Genomic DNA, 15,677 nt, shown 5'->3' with positions numbered 1-15,677 from the left:
CATTTATGAACATTTGAACATCTTGGCCATGTTCTGTTATAATCTCCACCCGGCACAGCCAGAAGAGGACTGGCCACCCCACATAGCCTGGTTCCTCTAGGTTTCTTCCTAGGTATTGGCCTTTCTAGGGAGTTTTTCCTAGCCACCGTGCTTCTACACCTGCATTGCTTGCTGTTTGGGGTTTTAGGCTGGGTTTCTGTACAGCACTTTGAGATATCAGCTGATGTACGAAGGGCTATATAAATAAATTTGATTTGATTTGATCTAGCTGATCTAGGGTGTAATCATTAGTTCAACAGTTGCAAACGAGAGTTTCTATTGGACAAATTCATGCATATTTATCCCCGTTCCGTTCCATTTGCTTCCATTTAAGATACTTTTCCCCACAGAATCGGCAGAATGAATACACCCCTGATCACACGTAAACACAGTTCACTTTCATAGCAGCCACGGTTGCATTCCTTCTCAAATCTATGCGCGCTCCTCTCACCTGTTCCTTTTACTTGTGGACTTTAATGCAACAGCTGTATGTGACCAGACGGAAAAAAAACTTTCCAAGCCAAACCATATCATAACCGCTACCCACAGCTTTGGGCTCCCCGAGGAGCGCAGCAGTCTACGGCATCGCAGTGCAAAAGGCATCACTACAGACCCTGGTTCGATTCCAGGCTGTATCACATCTGGCCGTGATTGGGAGTCCCGTGGGACGGCGTATAATTGGCACAGCGTCGTCCGGGTTTGGTTGGGGTAGGCCGTAAGTGTAAATAAGAATTTGTCCTTGTTGTACTTGTTATGGCTGCAATCCCACTAACGGGACAAGTGACATCAACAACCGCTGAATAGCATAGCGCTACATTCAATAAATATTACTATAAATATTTATATTCATGAATTCACAAGTGCAATATAGGAAAACACAGCTTAGCCTTTTGTTAATCCACCTGTCGTGTTAGATTTTGAAATGATGCTTTACAGCGAACGCAATCCAGGCATTTGTGTAAATTTATCGATCCCACGACAAAACATTAAGTACACTTAGCATCACTACAGCTTGGTCACAAAAATCAGAAAAGCATTCAAATTAATCGTTTACCTTTGATGATCTTCGGATGTTGTTTTCACTCACGAGACTCCCAGTTACACAACAAATGTTCCTTTTGTTCCAAAAATATTATTTTTATATCCAAAATACCTGTTTGTTTGCCGCGTTATGTTAAGAAATTCCACAGGCAAGAGCGGTCAAGACAACGCAGACGAAAATTCCAAATAGTTTCCATAATGTCCACAGAAACATGTCAAACGTTTTTTATAATCAATCCTCAGGTTGTTTTTAAAATATACAATCAATAATATCAACCGCAAATGTCTTTCACAGTAGGAGAGAGAAAAAGCAATACCTATCCAAACTCTGTTGCGCGAGCAAAACTCATGTGACCACTTGACGCAATGTTATCTTTCTGGCTCATTTTTCAAAATAAAAGCCAGAAACTGTCTGAAGACTTGACACCTTGAGGAAGCGATAGGAAAAGGAATCTGGTTCATATCCAGCAAAGGGAGGCTATGGAACATGGAGTTTTCAAAATAGAAGTCACTTCCTGTTTTGATTTTCCTCAGGGTTTCTCCTGCAATATCAGTTATGTTATACTCACAGACAATATTTTGACAGTTTGAAACTTTAGAGTGTTTTCTATCCAATACTAATAATAATAATATGCATATATTAGCAACTGAGACTGAGGAGCTGGCCATTTACTATGGGCACCTTTTCATCCAAGCTACTCAATACTGCCCCTGCAGCCATAAAAAGTTAACTGACTTGCCTAGTTAAATAAAGAAATTACATTGTTGTCACCATATTAGCTAAAGTAATGTCATAGTCAACATAGCTAATAGAACTAACGCATTAGTAAACCCGTTACGATCATGCAGCAACGTTAGGGAAAAGGGGAATACCTAGTCAGTTGTACAACTTACCTTGACTTGGAAGAGTTCCAGTGTTGTGTTGGATAGTCATAGCCAGCTAGCTAACACAGTATCCCTCTGTTTGAGCAGGGTGTTTTAGTAGGCTAACGGCATTTGCTAGTTAAGTGAAAGAGAAATAGCTCTTGCTTCTCGTTCATTTTGGAAGAAATTAGTTCAAAACATTTCTACTATTGTCTCTCTCTGAGTCAACTAACGCACTGCAGTGTTAGCTAGCTGTAGCTTATGCTTTCAGTACTAGATTCATTATCTGGTTCTTCGATTGGGTGGACAACATGTCAGTTCATGCTGCAAGAGCTCTGATAACTTCTGGAGGATGTCCTCCGACCTGTCGTAATTACTGTGTAAGTCTATAGAAGGGGGTGAGAACCATGCGCCTCTTAGGTTTTGTAATGAAGTCAATGTACCCAGAGGACGACAGAAGCTAGCTGTCCTCTGGCTACACCATGGCATGATGCTGTCCTACAGAGTGCTGTTGAGGCTACTGTAGACCTTCATTGCAAAACAGTGTGTCTTAATCAATTATTTGGTGGAGTGAATATATTTAGTATAGTTTGATCTAAAAAGGATAACTTTTCAAATATTTTTTGTTGTTGTATGAAATTCACTGAGGATGGTCCTCCCCTTCCTCCTCTAAGGAGCCTCCACTGTTGTGGATATTCTGTGAGCACAGCATACCGTGTCAGTGTAACCTCCACAGCTATGAATAGAACCAGGACGTGGATAAAAGTGGTGGAGGGTTCTAAATGAAACAAGGTGCCATCTTTCAGGGAGGACAGATTGAACAACACACCGGAATGCAGAAGATGGATGAGCAGCTACTATACTCACCCGGTAGAACTGCATGATGTTTTCTTTCGTCAACGTCTTCAGATAGGCCACTTCAATGTTATCTAGAAAACAACAGGAAACACTTTGGACTAAAGGTTGATGATTTGAGATATCCCGCAATATTTTTTGCGCTAGTTGGCTGTACCTGCACCAAAATTCCAGTATTTTTCCTTCATAGCTTGTTCTCCATCTTCATAAGTGGGCAGCTAATTTGTTTTCAGGACTTTTATTTTCTCATGGCTCTCTTGTCACTCTGCAGCAGACATATAGTGAGCAATATGTTTGGAACGTCGAAATCGCACTAAAATCACAGTATTGAATTGCAATACATATCGTATCGTCACCTAAGTATTGTGATAATGAGGTCCGTAGTAATTTCACTTTCGTAGTCAAAAAGCCAGATCTACCGCTCATTTGTTTTCAACTACTTAAATTTAACCAAATTAAAACAGTTCTGCAGGAATGAGGTTTGTGCAGTAGGCCTAATGCATATTGGCTATATGACTGGCAATATTGTTCTTCTCAAACAATTTTATAATGAACAAACTCTACACGAAAGAGATGTCACGCTGCATGATGCAAATGGTGGTCACACCAGATACTGACTGGTATGACTTACAGATCCATATCTGTATTCCCAGTCAAGAGGAAACAATTGATTAGGGCCTAATGAATTTATTTCAGTTGACTGATTTCCTGATATAAACTAACTCAGTAAAATCTTTGAAATTGTTGCATTTATATTTTTGTTCAGTGTATACTTAAAAACTCAAGCATTGATGACAAACTAGATCAGTTAGTGTAGCACTTGTGAGGCGCAGCAGAGCATAAATTGAAATAATTTGCAAATAATTAGCTTTTTTATTTTACTGGACTGATGTTTCCTGCATCTGATGGTCATGGTGCTTTCAAGACAACTGGGAACTCGGAAACAAACAAGGTAAAATCATGATCTTCAAGTCGGAGCTCTCGAAAGATGAGTTTGAGACTTGGAATGACGTGAGTTGGATGACCGTAAAAAAAAAGATTCCCCAGTCAGATCTCATTTTTTCCCCCGCAGAGTTCCCAGTTGTCTTGAACGCACTGAAGTCAGATGTCTAAAGTTAGCAGCTGTTTTCAACACAGCATTAGTCTCAGCGAGGGAGGGAAAGAGCAGCAGAGGGTCAGCCTCTCATGGTCCCTGCTCTCTCCTTCCTTTCTTCCAGTGAGACTGACCAGAGAGAGGGGACACAGTCTTCCACCTTCTACATGTAGGCTAGTATCAAAACTTGCTGGACGCTATAGGCACAGTGATTTGAGCAGTAGAAGCACTCGATTTAGCCACAGATCTTCCGATTCACCGGGTAGGCGGAGTTTGTCTTTTCAGACAAATAAAAAGGTAAAAAAATACCTACTGGTGCGCAGGGCTTCTGAATCAAGTGCACCTACCGCCAACTGCGCAACACAATTTTGTTATTTTTTATAAAAGGAGCGCAAGCATTTATCGTTGGCTTTTCTACAGAAATGTTGTGACTAGAAATGCCTTGAAGATTGACCAGTTGACAGTGATCGACCGGTTGGTGACCAAGGCCCTACAGGGTCACCAGCCACCCCTACTGTACAATGTCCCACTATTGGCAAGGCTCCACTTTCTATCATGACATTAGTGGTGACAGTTGCTGCCCTGTCTTCTCCCATCCTCCTTCCCTCTAACAATGAGAACATGGTTTTTATCACTTCTCCCTACTAAGAGTTCTGGATCGAGGTTTACGGCAGATTACCAGCAAAACAGCCCATTACAATCCATAATAGCACTCAGGAGATGCAGGAGATGCTGCTTGGGCGAGGTGTGCTCCAGGAGTTTATTCTGGGGCCTAATCGTTGCCAATTTCTGCTGCGAAAACAACCTTCCTTTCCCTCGGGGATCCTCCAGAATGTCAAGATAAAAATGTCAATATAAATAAATGCATATTTCATTCAAAACACCTATCCATATAAAAAGGCCTCCTAGCAGTTATAATATGAGGATCAGGAGGAATACCCATTTAGTCGACACTAACTACGCAAACTCCCCACAGATATCACCTGGAAAAAGCTCTTAAGCCTCCAGACCAGGTAAAGGAAGGGGTGTGTATGTGCGTGTTGCTCATTGTGTCTACACATGCTCACCCCTGTCGAAGTTGTACTGCTGAGAGATGATCTCCCCCCAGTACTTGGCGCACTCAGCGGCCAGCTTCTTGGGCTTGTCCAGGCGGCGGATGGCCAGGGCCTGGATGTGTTTCTGGAAGGCCTCGTCGTTCATTTCCTCCACAGACATCTCCATGGCTTTTAGGAACGCCTCCACCCGGCTCTCCAGGTAGTGGGGGGCCTTCTCCGACTGGATGATGAAGCGCAGGCCCTGGACCCCGTTGGCGCGCCGCGGACCGCTAAACACTATGTACCCTGAGGAGAGAGGAGAGTGAAAGTCAAACAATTCACTGTAAATTCTGGAAAGTGTTTATGTTTAACTGCACACAGTCTACTGTCCCCTTTTCACTGCAGGGTGTTGAGTGCAACTGTATTTGAGTACTTTACAAGATACCAGTCTCCACTTGAGTGTGTGTGCGTGGTCTTACCCAACTGTTCCTTGGTGCGCAGTGTGTTGAAGCAAGGCTCAGAGATGATCTGGCAGAAGAGCTCCAGCAGCATGTTGTCATGGGTTGTCTGCATGTCTGTCTGGTAGTAGATCTCTATGCCACAGTTGTTGTGCACCTCGTTCCTCTGCTGGTACACATACCAGCCACCTGGAAGGCACAGACAGCAGGGTCATAGTCATTAGGGCACATAATGGAAAAGGTTTCAAAATGTTTTGCAAGGGGGGGAAAAAAACAAGAGTTTCTTATTGGACAAGTCCAGGTAGTACATCCCTGTTTCAGTCCATTTTGTGCCTAACAAATACTCAGTGGACAGTTTATTAGGTACACCACCACGTTCACAAAAATAGTTATCCATGGTCACGTGACCATGGCTTGCTATATAAAGCATGCAGACAGGCATCCAGTTACTGTATGATTGAATGTTAGAATGGGAAAAATATGTGATCTAAGAGACTTTGAGTGTGGTATGGTTGACGGTGCCAGGCGCGCCGGGTCCAGTATCTCAGAAACGACCGGCCTCCTTCCTGGGCTTTTCACGCATGACAGTCTAGGGTTTACCAAGAATGGTGCGTCAAACAAAAAACATTCAGTCAGCGACCACAAACAGGCAAATTAAGACGCAGTACAACAGTGGTGTGCAGAACGGCATCTCGGAATGCATAACTAATCCGTCCTTGTCACGGATGGGCTATTGCAGCAGACGACCACACCGGGTTCCACTCCTATCAGCTAAAAACAAGAGGAAGTGGGTCCAGCAGGCATGCAATCACCAACACAATTAATTGAGTGTCGCCTAGGCCAACAAATCCCAGTTCCTCGAGTTATGCTGATGGTAGTCAGGATTTGGCATAAACAGCATGAGTCCATGGCCCATCCTGCCTGGTGTCAACTGTACAGGCTGGTGGCGTAATGGCGTAGGGAATGTTTTCCTGGCACACGTCAGGCCAATTCAGCAATATGGCCGTGCCCCGAAGAATTCAGACTGTTATGGAGGCAGGGGGGGGGGGGGGGGGGGGGTCAGACCAGGTACAGATTGGTGTACATAATAAACTGGCCACAGTGTATATGACCCAGGGTTTATACACATACTGTAGCATCACAATCTTCCACACACACACACAAGTACTAACCATGCAATACAGCTTATCCAAATACTGTATAATGCTGCAGGTGCAACTCAGCAAACATTGAGACTTGAAAAATGAATTTAGGAATAAGTAACAAGCCCTAAACAACCTAGCCAGTTGATGCACCCCCAGCTTAACTGTAAATATACAATTACTAAAGAACGTGTTTGGATAGATTTAAAAAGCATAATACAGGAACGTTATATATAGAGTTCAGCTAGAGGACAGTGGTGACACTCTCCAGTCTCCAGACAGGAGAGACTAAGCCAACATCACACTTTTTGCTGAGTGGCTGTGAATAGGCGTGTTAAAAGCTTTTCATTGGAACTTTCATTTTTTGGGGGGAGATGCGCAAAAACCCCCCGGGATGTGCTGAGTTCATTTGGATATCGACTCATCTATATTTGAGTCCTAAATGATCAAGTAGACTTTGAATGAGGAAAGATGCAGCAGGTTACTTATGCATATCCTTTTCAATGATGAATGATGTGTCAACATTTCTCCTCAGAATGCAAAAAGTGTGCGATTGAAGATGAATGGAAGTAAGCAGTTTAAGTATGTGTCTATAAAAGCGTATGTTAAGCTTTTTTGTTGGGAAGCTATAAATCAAATCAAATTGATTTGTCACATGCGCCGAATACAACAGGTGTATTAGACCTTACAGTGAATTGCAAAAGGGACGGGGGGGCAATGCAAAGGTTTGGGTAGCCATTTGACTAGCTGTTCAGGAGTCTTATGGCTTGGGGGTAGAAGCTGTTTTGAAGCCTCTTGGACCTAGACTTGACGCTCCGGTACCGCTTGCCGTGCAGTAGCAGAGAGGACCGTCTATGACTAGGGTGGCTGGAGTCTTTTTAGGGCCTTCCTCTGACACCGCCTGGTATAGAGGTCCTGGATGGCAGGAAGCTTGGCCCCGGTGATGTACTGGGCCATATGCACTACCCTCTGTAGTGTCTTGCGGTCGGAGCCCGAGCAGTTGCCATACCAGGCAGTGATGCAACCCGTCAGGACGCTGTCGACGGTGCAGCTGTAGAACCTTTTGAGGATCTCAGGACCCATGCCAAATATTTTCAGTCTCCTGAGGGGGAATAGGTTTTGTCGTGCCCGCCTCACGACTGTCTTGGTGTGCTTGGACCATGTTAGTTGTTGATGTGGACGCCAAGGAACTTGGAAGCTCTCAACGTGCTCCAATACAGCCCCGTCGATGAGAATGGGGGCGTGCTTGGTCCTCCTTTCCTGTAGTCCACATGCATCTCCTTTGTCTTGATCACATTGAGGGAGAGGTTGTTGTCCTTGAACCACACGGTCAGGTCTCCGACCTCCTCCCTATAGGCTGTCTCATCGTTGTCGGTGATCAGGCCTATCACTGTTGTGTCATCGGCCAACATAATGGTGGTGTTGGAGTCATGCCTGGTCGAGCAGTCCTGAGTGAACAGGGAGTACAGGAGGGGACTGAGCACGCACCCCTGGGGGGGCCCCCGGATTGAGGATTAGCGTGGCGGATGTGTTGTCACCTACCCTTACCACCTGGGGGCGGCCCATCAAGACATCCAAGATCCAGTTGTAGAGAGAGGTGCTTAATCCCAGTGTCCTTAGCTTAGTGATGAGCTTTGAGGGAACAATGGTGTTAAACGCTGAGCTGTTGTCAATAAATAGCGTTCTCACATAGGTGTTCCTTTTGTCCAGGTGGGAAAGGGCAGTGTAGAGTGCAATAGAGATTGCTGTGGATCGTCTGTGGATCTGTTGGGGTGGTATGCAAATTGGAGTAGGTCTAGCATTTCTGGGATAATGGTGTTGATGTTTGTTCAGTTTGTTATATCTGGAGTACTTCTCCTGTCCTATCCGGTGTCCTGTGTGAATTTAAGTATGCTCTCTAATTCTCTCTTTCTCTCCCTCTCTCTCGGAGGATCTGAGCCCTAGGACCATGCCTCAGGACTACCTGACAGGACTCCTCCTTGCTGTCCCCAGTCCACCTAGCCGTGCTGCTGTTCCAGTTTCAACTGTTCTGCCTGTGATTATTATTATTTGACCATGCTGGTCATTTATGAACATTTGAACATCTTGGCCATGTTCTGTTACAATCTCCACCCGGCACAGCCAGAAGAGGACTGGCCACCCCACATAGCCTGGTTCCTCTACAGCACTTTGAGATATCAGCTGATGTACGAAGGGCTATATAAATACATTTGATTTGATGTGAGCCATGAGCAGCCTTTCAAATCACTTCATGGCTACAAATGTGAGTGCTATGGGTCGGTAGTCATTTAGGCAGGATACCCTAGTGTTCTTGGGCACAGGGACTATGGTGTTCTGCTTGAAATATGTTGGTATTACAGATTCAGGCAGGAAGAGGTTGAAAATGTCAGTAAAGACACTTGCCAGTTGATCAGTGCATGCTCGGAGTACACGTCCTCACATCGGCTGTGGAGAGAGTGATCACACAGTCGTCCGGAACAGCTGATGCTCTCATGCATGTTTCAGTGTTACTTGTCCCAAAGCCAGCATATAATTTATTTAGCTTGTCTGGTAGGCTTGTGTCACTGGGCAGCTCTCAGCTGTGCTTCCTGTAGTCTGTAATAGTTTGCAAGCCCTGCCACTTCCGACGAGCATCGGAGCCGGTGTAGTACAATTCTGTCTTGTATTGACGCTTTGCCTGTTTGATGCTTCGTCGGAGGGCATAGCGGGATTTCTTATAAGCTTCCGGGTTAGAGTTCCAACCCTTGAAAGTGGCAGCTCTACCCTTTAGCTCAGTGCGTATGTTGCCTGTAATCCATGGCTTCTGGTTGGGGTATGTACATACAGTCCCTGTAGGGACGACGTCCTCGATGCCCTTATTGATGAAGCCAGTGACTGATGTGGTGTACTCCTCAATGCCATCGGAAGAATCCCGGAACATATTCCAGTCTGTCCTAGCAAAACAGTCCTGTAGCTTAGCATCTGCTTTAACTGACCACTTTCTTATAGACCGAGTCACTGGTGCTTCCTGCATTAATTTTTGCTTATAAGTAGGAATCAGATTTGCCAAATGGAGGGCGAGGGAGAACTTTGTACGCATCTCTGTGTGTGGCGTAAAGGTGCTCTAGAAATGTTTTCCCTTTGTTTGCACATTTAACATGCTGATAGAAATGTGGTAAAAAACAATTTAAGGCGAGCTAAACCTTGACTTCCTTAGATATCGTGCACCAGCTGTTGTTTACATAAATGCATAGGCCCGTGTCTTACCAGAGGCTGCTGTTCTTTCCTGCCGATAGTGTGTAAACCCGCCAGCTGTATGTTCTTAGTGTCATCGTTCTGCCACGACTCGTGAAACATTAGATATTACAGTTTTTAATGTTCTGTTGGTAGGATATAAGTGCTTTCAGTTCGACCCATTTATTTTCCAGTGATTGAACGTTAGCTAGCAGAATGGAAGGCAAGGGCAGATTGGCCACTCGTCGCCTGATCCTCGCAAGGCATCCTGATCTCTTTCCGCGAAACCTACGTTTCCTTTTCCAGCGAATCACGGGGATCTGGACCTGGTCAGGTGTAGATAGTATATCCCTCGCATCCGACTCATTGAAGACGAACTCCTCGTCCAGTTTGAGGTGAGTAATCTCAGTTCTGATGTCCAGAATCTCTTTTCAATCATAAGAGACAGTAGCAGCAACATTATGTACAAAACAAGTTACGAACAACATGATTTTTTTTTTTTTACCAAATCGTTGGTTAAGAGCCGATAAGACGGCAGCCCTACCCTCCGACACCGCCATCTCCAAATCCTGCTCCGTTCAAAGGTTAGTTCAGTTTGTGTTTGTTCAGTTAGTTCAGTTTGAGGCTGGCTGGCCAACTGGATCCAGGATATTTCCAGGAGGCCCAGACAGCCATAATTTTCCTCTCCTCTGTGCTCAAGTTACTTAATGTCATTAAGAAAAGAGTGCACAGGCACTGTGTGTGTTGTTGTGCTGTGTGAGTTTGTGTAAGTGGTTAAGGAAAAGTGTGTGTATTGTATTGCCTAGTGATGTCTGTTTCCCCTTTGTAGGTGAGACTTTCTCCCTTGGACATTGGAGGGGCATTAACACTGAGCTGTTACACAAGCACAGGCCAGAAACCTTCAGAAACCTTTGGGTAAGAAACCTTCAGCATGGTCACATGCTGAAGGTTTGGAGTTACATGGAGGTGAAGGGAATGATAGGCAGTGCACTTGGCCTACCATCTGGCACCTGCACCTCCCTGTAGCGAATCAACTGGCTTGGTAGGAGGGGCTTGGTGTGGGCTTGATTCATAAGCGTGTCCTCGACCATCTGCATCATGTCTAGAGCAGACTGGAGAAAGAGAGATTGAGAGAGCAAAGTGAGAGGTGCAAATGACAAATCAGTGTTGTAATCCACCTTTTAAATGTGTCAAGATACCTCCTTTCCATAGCAGATACATATCTATAGGTTTGTTCGACTGAATCGGAACACTGCTATAATAATTCTGTCCACGCAGTAAAAGCTCCATCTAAGGTAATAGGAGTCCTGCAGTGCACAGTGAGTCTCTATGGTGATGAAATGGACCATTGCCCCCGCTGGTGCATCCAATTCTTTCTCCACTAGACTGTGACATCCCTCTACTGGGCGTCATTACCAGACATAAGGGAGACTGTTCATCGATGGCTGGGATCTTTTATAAAGTGTCATTTGATCGGAGGATCTTATCAGAGAAAAGCATTCCACTTAAAACCTATATGGGAGAGAAGCGGCTAACCGTATAAGCAGTTATAGAACATATCCACATTCCATACATCAAACGTCTTGCTGTGTGTGTGTGTGTCTGCCATTTACAAATGAAGTCAGTCCACTGGAAGGTAACTTCAAACTCACCTCCTTGGTGATGTTGCCATGGAGAAGGGTCTCGATGTGTAACCGTGACAATAGTTGAGGTATGAAGGCCTTGAGGCGGGGGAGAGTGACATCTGGAAGACAGATTCAGACTGGAGGAATCAATCACAGAGCTATCATTCTAAATCTATACAAATCGGGACAGAATCAAAAGCATCAGTCATGCAGGCTGTTGCTGCCACCGCATATCATTCCTGTCGCCAGCGAGGGCAGAAATGTACGTACACAAACACACTCACCCAAACGTGGAGACATGCAGACACAAACACAACACATTTCCTCTTCGCGTAGGTTGGTCAATCTGAATTCACAGTGTCTCACCCAGATTCATTCAGATAGTGGTGAGAGGTGGTGGATGAGCAGCCAGGGATGAGTGACTGGGGAAGGATGGGAAAATAGTAGGGAAGGGGGCACACACAGCAGTAGCTGGTCTGTAAAAACCAGGTACAGGGATCTGTGAAAGACTGGAGACCCAGAGAAGGGCAACAAGGGCACTAACTAAACACATAGGCACTAGGTAGAGCTGGGAAGATAACAGTATCGCGATACTTGTTAGTATCGTGGTTGGGAAACAAAACACTACGCAGATTTAACTTCTTTAGGAAAACAGCCCTAATGTTAGAAACAAACTTCAGATTTGTTCATACACATGTTCAGCAGATATTGTGGGTGTAGCGAAATGCTTGTGTTCCTAGCTCCGACAGTGCCATAATACCTAATACACACAAATTTAAAAAGTAAAAATAAAAATACGAAAAATAGAAATAATAGCCAAGTCCAGAATATAAATACATATACAGTGACCAAAATTACACTGCTCAAAAAAATAAAGGGAACACTAAAATAACACATCCTAGATCTGAATGAATTAAATATTCTTATTAAATACTTTTTTCTTTACATGGTTGAATGTGCTGACAACAACATTGTCTTGCATTAGGAGGAACCCAGGGCCAACCGCACATGGTTTCACAAGGGGTCTGAGGATCTCATCTCGGTACCTAATGGCAGTCAGGCTACCTCTGGCGAGCACATGGAGGGCTGTGCGGCCCCCCCAAAGAATTGCCACCCCACACCATGACTGACCCACCGCCAAACCGGTCATGCTGGAGGATGTTGCAGGCAGCAGAACGTTCTCCACGCCGTCTCCAGACTGTCACATGTGCTCAGTGTGAACCTGCTTTCATCTGTGAAGAACACAGGGTTGGGCTGTAAAGCCCAACCCCCACCTGTGGACGTCGGGCCCTCATAACATCCTCATGGAGTCGGTTTCTGACCGTTTGAGCAGACACATGCACATTTGTGGCCTGCTGGAGGTCATTTTGCAGGGCTCTGGCAGTGCTCATCCTGCTCCTCCTTGCACAAAGGCAGAGGTAGCGGTCCTGCTGCTGGGTTGTTGCCCTCCTACGGCCTCCTCCACGTCTCCTGATGTACTGGCCTGTCTCCTGGTAGCGCCTCCATGCTCTGGACACTACGCTGACAGACACAGCAAACCTTGCCACAGCTCGCATTGATGTGTCATCCTGGATGAGCTGCACTACCTGAGCCACTTGTGTGGGTTGTAGACTCATGCTACCACTAGAGTGAAAGCACCGCCAGCATTCAAAAGTGACCAAAACATCAGCCAGGAAGCATAGGAACTGAGAAGTGGTCTGTGGTTATCACCTGCATAACCACTCCTTTATTGGGGGTGTCTTGCTAATTGCCTATAATTTCCACTTGTTGTCTATTCCATTTGCACAACAGCATGTGAAATTGATTGTCAATCAGTGTTGCTTCCTAAGTGGACAGTTTGATTTCACAGAAGTGTGATTGACTTGGAGTTACATTGTGTTATTTAAGTGTTCCCTTTATTTTTTTGAGCAGTGTATAAACGCAACATGCAATAATTTACAGTGTTATTGTTCATATAAGGAAATCTGTCAATTGAAATAAATGCTTTAGGCCCTAATCTATGGATTTCACATGACTGGGCAGGGGTACAGCCATGGGTGGGCATAGGCCCACTCACTGGGGAGCCAGGCCCAGCCAATCAGAACAGCTGAGAGTTTTCCCCCACAAAAGGGCTTTATTACAGACAGAAATAATCCTCAGTTTCATCAGCTGTCCGGGTGGCTGGTTTCAGACAATCCCGAAGCCAGATATGGAGGTCCTGGTCTGGTGTGGTTACATGTGGTCTGCGGTTGTGAGGCCGGTTGGACGTACTGCCAAATTCTATGGTAGAGAAATGAACATTAAATTCTCTGGCAACAGCTCTGGTGGGCATTCCTGCAGTCAGAATGCCAATTGCGCGCTCCCTCAAAACTTGATGATCTTGGCAAAAGAGAAATAATCTGGTTTGCGCTTAGTGGAACTGTCATTTGTTTTTCAACAGGACAATCACCCATCACACCTCCAGGCTGCGTAAGGGCTATTTGACCAAGAAGGAGTGATGAGTGCTGCATCAGATGACCTGGCCTCCACAGTCACCCAACCTCAACCCAATTGGGATGGTTTGGGATGAGTTGGACCGCAGAGTTTAGGAAAAACAGCCAACAAGTGCTCAGCATATGTGGGAACTATGTGGAAAATAATTCCTCATGAAGATGGTTGAGAGAATACCAGGAGTGTGCAAAGCTGTCATCAACGGTGGCTACTTTCAAGAATATAAAATATATTTTGATTTGTTTAACAATCTTTTGGTCACTACATAATTCCATATGTGTTATTTCATAGTTGCGATGTCTTCACTATTATTCTACAATGTAGAAAATAGTAAAAATAAAGAAAAACCCTTGAAGAGTAGGTCTTTCCAAACTTTTGACGGGTATTATATGTGATGTATAGACACCATGGACAGTATGTGGATTGAATATATAGTATATCTGAAGAATACATGGATAGAATAGTACATGTACAGCAATAGTTGAGTAGAATGGACGTGGCTACAATACAGTATATACATATGAAATGGGTAAAACAGCATGTAAACATTATTAAAGTGACCAGTGTTCCATTATTAAAGTGACCAGTTAATTTGTCACCCAGAGTCACATTTTCCAAGCCATCCAGCACACAAAATATTTTACCTAGGGCAGTTTTTTTTTAAAGAAGCAAAGAGTTTGGTCTGCTTCGTGGATTTATTTTTGGAAATTATATAGCGATACTGATATTGTCACAGCCCTAGCACTAGGCAGGTGAAATAGGGACAAGTTTGAGGTAATAATGAAAAGACAGAAATGCAGTCTTTTCCCCAAGGTGAACTCGGCCTCAAGTGTTACACAGGACATTGCGAACGCATAATGTACTGAACGTACAGACAATACATCTGCTCCTCTTCCTACGGTGAGATTTTCACTGCAGAGAAATGACTGCAGCTCATGGAGGAGCTCAAACTGGCTCAGCATTCAAATGAGAGCAGGGGAGAGATAGGGAGAGAAGAGTATGTGCATACGTGCCCGTGTGTGTGTGTGGGTGGGTGTGTGGAGATAGAGTGAGAACGGCTCACCGTCTAGAGCCTCCTTGAGCTCGTCTTTGGTCCAGGCCACCTCTGTCATCAGCAGACGCAGGTAGTACATGGCATGCTGATGGGGTTGCTCCGCCCTGAAGTTGTTCAGTGACCTCATATACTGGAAGAGCGGTCAAAGGGCAATAGTGGTCAACGTTCAGCACCATCATATCAGGGGTTAAACACAATACAAGGGTAGTTTGTGTGCGCCATGGGGTCAAACACAATAGCAGAATCAAACAGTCAAAAACCAACATCAGCTTCGATCCGTTATGATTTCATAGCCCGAGTAGTTTTAAACTGGGCGGCGGGGCTCAGCTTACCGCTTCCTTGATGATGTCAAAGCGTTTCTCATCAATCTCAAACGCGGCCATCTTCTCAATGATCTTCTTCAGCAGGATGTGCTGCTTGTCATTGTAGCCCTTCACTGAGAGCTGTGGGAAGGAGATGGAAGGAAGAGGAAAAGAGAAAAAAGGTAAGCATAACTTGATGTGGCATAGAGCCTGTAGGAAAGAACAGTAAAATGTGTGTGCAGATGAATTACCAGCCCTATCGGTTATGGAAACTAAAGGTAGTAGTGTTTTAGACCAACCTCCCAAACCTCTCCTCCTTCCCTGGCCCTTCCTCTAGGACAATGACTCCACTCAGCATAATGCCAACCACTATCTGTCAGAGGACACGGAGTGCTGGCTGAGTCCTGAGTACAGTCTGTGAAATGGCCCCTCAGACACACACAGCAGAGGGAGGCAGGCTGGGCCATGAAGGTGCCTCTGCTGTGACT

At 44.9% G+C, this 15,677-nt stretch overlaps 1 protein-coding gene across 1 annotated transcript in view; it reads right to left on the bottom strand.

The window, feature by feature from the left end:
* Window positions 1–15,677, bottom strand: part of LOC109889801 (insulin-degrading enzyme) — a 47,472-nt gene that overhangs the window by 2,326 nt on the left and 29,469 nt on the right. The window contains exons 16-22 of the mRNA XM_020481523.2: window positions 15,220–15,330; window positions 14,897–15,017; window positions 11,392–11,483; window positions 10,740–10,851; window positions 5,406–5,573; window positions 4,960–5,232; window positions 2,812–2,873 (exon numbers count right to left, since the gene is read on the bottom strand). Coding sequence (XP_020337112.1) covers window positions 2,812–2,873; window positions 4,960–5,232; window positions 5,406–5,573; window positions 10,740–10,851; window positions 11,392–11,483; window positions 14,897–15,017; window positions 15,220–15,330 — 939 coding nt within the window. The remainder of the gene's footprint in view (window positions 1–2,811; window positions 2,874–4,959; window positions 5,233–5,405; window positions 5,574–10,739; window positions 10,852–11,391; window positions 11,484–14,896; window positions 15,018–15,219; window positions 15,331–15,677) is intronic.

Source organism: Oncorhynchus kisutch, linkage group LG4, assembly GCF_002021735.2.
Source record: "Oncorhynchus kisutch isolate 150728-3 linkage group LG4, Okis_V2, whole genome shotgun sequence".
NCBI classification, from domain to species: domain Eukaryota; kingdom Metazoa; phylum Chordata; class Actinopteri; order Salmoniformes; family Salmonidae; genus Oncorhynchus; species Oncorhynchus kisutch.
This window is presented reverse-complemented; position numbering and strand designations above follow the sequence as displayed.